Source organism: Corapipo altera, unplaced genomic scaffold (genome assembly GCF_003945725.1).
Source record: "Corapipo altera isolate COAL_440 unplaced genomic scaffold, ASM394572v1 48b, whole genome shotgun sequence".
Classification (NCBI taxonomy): domain Eukaryota; kingdom Metazoa; phylum Chordata; class Aves; order Passeriformes; family Pipridae; genus Corapipo; species Corapipo altera.
Window position 1 is genome coordinate 16,065,184 of NW_020884884.1, and position 6,000 is coordinate 16,071,183.

Below are 6,000 nucleotides of genomic sequence, written 5' to 3' on the forward strand. Positions count from 1 at the left end.
AAAAAAGTAGCCAGCGAGAGTGACTAAGGACATTGCAAATCTCTTTGCTGAAAACAACTGAGAACACTAAGATTGTTTAACTCTGGGAATATTGAGCAGGAACACTATAATTTCGCAAAGATTTCTGCAAAGTGACTCAAGCCTGAGCATCCAGATTTATCCTATTTTTCTCTTATGTACCTGAGATGGTCTTTGAACAAGAAATAAGCATCTGAGGCTGCATGAAATTTCATGCTAACCTTGTTTCTGCAGAACTAAATGTGGTACAAGTGAATTGATAGCTCTGAGCTGGTCATCCACATTTCCAATAGATGACTTTACCTGTGTCCAACCTAGACAGGTTGTTATGCATTGTACTTAGACTTACTCTTATTAGACATTATTGTATGGCCTTCTGACAAGAATAAAATAGAAAAAATGGGTGTAACAATTCACTCATATGCAGTTTAAAACGTACATAGAGCCTTAAGTGGAAGAATCCAAGAAATGAGAGCAAAAGACAAACTAGAGTCTTCGTTCAGCAAATAACCTTTCTCTAGGATATAAATGGGATTGAGCATTTCAATACAGAGCAGGCATGAATGAAGTCAGTTACTGGTTCAACTACCTATGCACAAGCATAAATGCCTCTCCGAAGAGATTTGCTGTAAAAGATTTTCAGCCTAGGAAACTTTATTTAAAACAGGGATAAAATCCAGAGAATTTGCAAAGCTGTCATTAACTATTGCAACTGTGAAGTGACTCTGCTCTTTTTTCAGTCTTTGCTGCCAATTGTACACACACAATATCCTGTCCAGGGCATATTGCCAATTCTGACAGGAAGAAGAAGTCATCATGTTTCAGATTTGACAAAGCATGGAGAGATTATTTGTTCAATAAATGCAATCATTTTGTGGATGAATGTTCTGTGAATAGTTTGTTTCCTTTCTCACCTTCTTAGATTTATCTGTCAAAGTCCCAAAATAACACTCATTCTGTCACTTGTCAAGTAACAGTTTACTATTACCATTCGAAAACGTGTGCCTTTTAAAGACATGTTTGGGTCTTGTGGTCTGTTCCTGTTTTCTGATGGGATTGGTAATGCTCTCAGCATGTCTTTCTGATATAAGCACTCACAAAAAATCAGAGTTTTTTCTCTAAGTTTTTTCTCTCCTACTGGCTTAAAATTTCCTTTTATGCCAAGTATTCATTCTAACAGTCCCAGTAAACTGTGACACTAGGGAAAACAAGGATAGAACAAATTGTGTATAAATGCAGGGAAAAAAACAACTTATGAATTCCAACTAATAATTTTGAAGAAAAATATTCTTTATATTTTTTCCCCCATATCTAGCAGCCAGCAGCAGTGGACAGTACTTTTAAATTGCACCTCCTAATTTAAACTACGCAAGGATTTTCCATAGTACTATACCTCATAGGGCATAGGCAAAACCGGATCAGATGTAATCCTAGCAGAAGGACAAGCTTTCACCTGTCTGTCTCTGACAGTTCTGAGCTCATTGAAGGGGAGGAGGGAAAGAGAGTGCTGCCTTCAGAAAGAGGATGCTGATGCAGATGACCTAACGAAGGGTAACTCAGTGGCTGCTATCACTTGCAGATAGTCCCTCTGAGAATAGATCACTTCTATCCAATTGGCATTGCATTTTCCCCACACTTTGCTGTTCTCCTGGCCAAAGCAATAGCAAGGGGAGTGATGAAACAGTGACTTGGATGCCATGAAGCAGCGCAGTCATCTCAAAATCCATCAGCATTTGCAAAACACACTTTGATGATGATTTGCTTGTGATGTTAGTGTGCTAAAACAGTGAGCTCAGGTTTCCATGCAGTGTGCTGAGGACCCCTTGTCTGGATCCTAAACTGTCTGGCTGGTGTGTCATGTACAACACATACAGTAGTGTCCTGTCTATCACATATGACATCTGTGCTACCTGTGACCTGTGAGAATTTCCAGAAGGGGATGCACACAGAGGCCTTATCTCAGCAAAAGGTGTTAGATCATGGTTCTTGGGTACTCACATCCTCAATCAAGACTATGGGAAGACTTGGCCTAGGATAATGATTTTTGGAGTTTATCCTGTGAAGGTGAAGAGATTCAGAGGAACTCCATCTTCAAGATAAGTGCAAACACCAACCACATACATCCCTTTGCTGCTGGAAATGCATGTCAGAATTTGCAAGAAGCTGCACTGATATATTAAGACTCAAGAAAAGAAAACAGTAGTTATGGGAGTTTAATCATTGAAGCTGTTTTTCAAGGCATCAAAAACCCAAGAGTATCAAATATGAACATCTTTGGAGTTTTATGTAAGGAAGCATCCATAGACTCCTGCTAATACAGATTGTCTTGCCAGACCCCTAGAAGGAATGGAGGTACAGGAAGGTAATGCATGGACTGGCCTTTTTCCTGTGCTGCCAAAAGGGCAAGAGGGTGTCTGCATGACAGACTGCTTTGTTCTACCACATCCCTGGATAGACTGTGTTATTGGTGTACATAAAACTAATAGCTGTAAATTGTTGTGGTTGGTGCTTGCAGAAGTGTGACACTAGATCTTTGAGGAGAAAAAGACTTGAGGACTTTTCTGATTTATGTGTTACCAACAGATTTTTTCCAAAAGTTCTCATTGCAAAAAGGTATACCTACATCCATCAGTTTTAACCAGATCCACACTACACTTAAACTGGATTAGTGTTACTGCTGCTTGTATATACTTTGCTAGAAATGCGACTTGAGTCTTGAATCCAGAGATAAGTTTCAGGAACAGCAGCTATGACATGCCAAGTACTTTTAAGCTGGGTAGAAGGATCTGGAGCAGTCAAAATCCAATAAACATACAACCTAAAGGCTTAGGCACCTAGATATTTGCTAGAAGATGTAGGGTCACCATCATGAAGCAGCAGAGGAAAATATCTCTGTTGGTCGATGGATGGAAGAAGTTTGAACTACCAGTGTGATGCAGAGGCAACACTAGGAGGAATCACTAGAGCTGGGAAAGTGTAAATATTATTTTGAACAGTGATGGCAAGACCTTGCCTGGATGCCATATTCAGTCCTGCCTATCAGGTTGCTAGGATGATATGCTGGGATGACAGGAGAAAGGATGTTATGACAGAAGAGAAATTAATTATAATTAAACCTCCCTGTCCCCCCTTAAAATCAACCAACCAAAAAAACTCAAACACTCAATTGCTTAAAATAAGAATACAAAAGTTAACCTCAAGGCATGATTATACCTTCAGAAACAGCCATAGGATGTTAGTTGCAGGTAGAAAAATTATTTCAATTAAAATGAGTGACAAAAAAGGGTATAAAGTTTGTGTGATCACTTTAGCTAAGAACTCAGGGAAAGGCTCCTATCCCACATAGAAACAAAATGAAGAACAGGCTTTCAATTGGAAGGCTGAGTAACATCATCAAAAAAACTCTAGCCAGTTACATGAGGGAGCATGATAGCTTTGTGAATGAGATTATATATTGTCACAGCAGGGGACTGGCCTTGCTGACCTGTGATATTCTTTCTAGTCTTAAGTGCAACTGATTATTTCATTAGCTGATGGTGCAGACATTTCACAGCTTTTCATGAAGGAATACACAGATGTGGACAGATTGGGGATAAATTGGAATACATCTAATTTACCTTATGACCACTCTTCAAATTAAATCTCCTAAGATAGAAGCCATACATGTTTCTGCTAGAATCTCTGGTTTTGTTCTAAGCACAACTTGTTCCTCCCTAGTTCCTACAGATAAAAAAGAAATTCTCATGTAAACATATTAAAATACTTATCATTTTACATTTTAACTTCCATAGACCTTTGTCAAGCATAAGTTGCAGTCTAATAAGCTAATTGAAATATGTAAAAAGCTTAGAATAAGAAAACAATCTGTTTAGACCAACCATTTAAAAGCAGAAACATTTTTATATATGCTGTTTAGAAGAACAGATTTAATAAAAGTTAAGTTTTATTGTATTTTCCTGTGAGGTTTTATGGTTGAAATTTTTTATTACCTAGCAGACTTGCACTCTGAAATTTCATAAAGTTTCCTTGTATTCAGCAATAAGTCTGCCCAAAATAGATAATATTTAAACAAGCAAACCAAAATTGCACTGGGATCAGAGTCAGTTCATCCTGACTGCCATTTTCAAATCCTTATTGTACACTCTTAGTGCTGTCTTCCAGCAGAACTAAAATAAACATTTGGTATTGTGACTGCTAACACAGGATGATGTTCTAGTACTTAGATCTAACACAGATCCTGTTTGAAGAAGTCAATTTCTATGTGGATCAAACATTTAAGACAAGAACAGTACAGTTTAAAAAAGTTAAAACTACAGAACCATATTTTGTGTCTCTGCAGGAGGTAATTGTAGGATGACAACTGATTGTTAACAGCCGTAACTCTGAAAATCAGAGAACATTAATTCAGTGCTACCGAGACACAAGAAGATGCAGAATTATCATGTACTTCAGATAGGGTACATTTTTAATCTTCCCTCATATTAATTTCGGTGAACATTAGTTGAAATTTTACATGTTTGACTATTTATTTTTACTCAAGATTTCTGCTTTGATTATGAATCATTTTAACAAAAACAAACTGTACTTCTCTGATCTTGTAATAGCTGAAGAAAAAAAGTTGCATTTTCTAACATCCTGTTCCATTAGGGATGAAACCTAAATGAATCACTTTGAACTTGATAACAAACTCTGCCTTAAGAGCTTCCTTTCACATCCAAGCCAAATACATACCTAAAGCCAACAGGTAGAAACCTATGATAGTCTCTCCTTGCTCTGTTACAGCTGCCTCTCTGGTCAGAAAACTGATGTTGTTGTTCCTCCAGGGTGCCTGTGCAGAAAACTGGACAGACATTTTCAGTGGAGCTTATGATTCAGAAATTACCCCTTCCTCAGTATGTCCTGGTGAATAAAATGGTTCCAGCCTTTTCCTCAGTTTCTGCTCCCTGTGTTCAAGGGAGCTCTTCAATAAGACTAATGATCTAAAGAAGAAAATCTCAGGGGACAGGAGCTTTGCAGCCTTCTGACCTATTCTTCACTAATCCTATCTATTAATACATCCTGAGAACCTGTGGCCAGCACAAGACAGCAGATTTCCTTGTATCCTTATTACTGCTATGTGCAGAAACCTTTAATGAAAAGCATTTATCTGACAAAGAGTTAACTTCCTTTAAAATAAGGTGATATCACATAACCTGCAGGTTCACAGGCCCACCCACACCATACTGATACATGGCTAAAATGGCTGTACTTTCATCTTTTTGTCTTCACTGAAGACAAGTGGAGTTTTATTTCAAATGAAATTCAGGAAAATTCTCACATAGATTAAAAAAAAAACAACGTAGTAAAAAGCAATGGGGAGGTGTCACTACCTGAGGATATGACTTTAACATAGCAGAAAAAGTCAGCTGTGAAGTTACTTTACCAGCAAGGTAGTTGTTAATTTAAAAAGAAGGGAAGATAATTTCCTGCCCAGGTCGAAAAAAATTTTAAATCATACTTTTAGACTCCTAAGCATCCTCCATTCTATGAGTAAGCTCCAAGTACAGTGTGAGGTTTTCCCACACTATTGAAAAATGACATCTTGTATTATTGAGGTGATTTGTTACACATGATTTGAGTCAGCCTAGAGTATTTTCAGGCTTTTCTGAGGTATCAATTGTATTTCAGATATGGCATCTCTTACCAATCTGGTTGCAGTCATAATTAAAAAATTTGAGTCTGAATTAATTAGTCTGGAGCAGCAAAGTTTTCTTGGTGAGCAACACTCTTACTGCACTGAAATCCCTGTGCCTGCCTTGGACTAGCTTGTTCCTTCTTATCCTGGGCAGCATATTTGCCCCAATTGTGGCACCCAGTTGGAGGGAGCAAAGCACCTCACTTGTGAACTTCCACTGTCCACAGGCTGGTTTTGTCCCTCCTGAGGCAGCTTGATTGTTCCTGTCAAGCTTTCACTGTGTTTTTTTATGGAAGCATCACTGCACA

The 6,000-nt window shown here is 38.1% G+C and overlaps 1 protein-coding gene across 1 annotated transcript in view; it reads right to left on the bottom strand.

The window, feature by feature from the left end:
* Nucleotides 1-4,870, bottom strand: part of LOC113946458 (opsin-5-like) — a 29,493-nt gene extending 24,623 nt beyond the window's left edge. The window contains exon 1 of the mRNA XM_027641701.1: nucleotides 4,750-4,870. Coding sequence (XP_027497502.1) covers nucleotides 4,750-4,870 — 121 coding nt within the window. The remainder of the gene's footprint in view (nucleotides 1-4,749) is intronic.
* Between the last annotated feature and the right edge of the window lie 1,130 nt (nucleotides 4,871-6,000).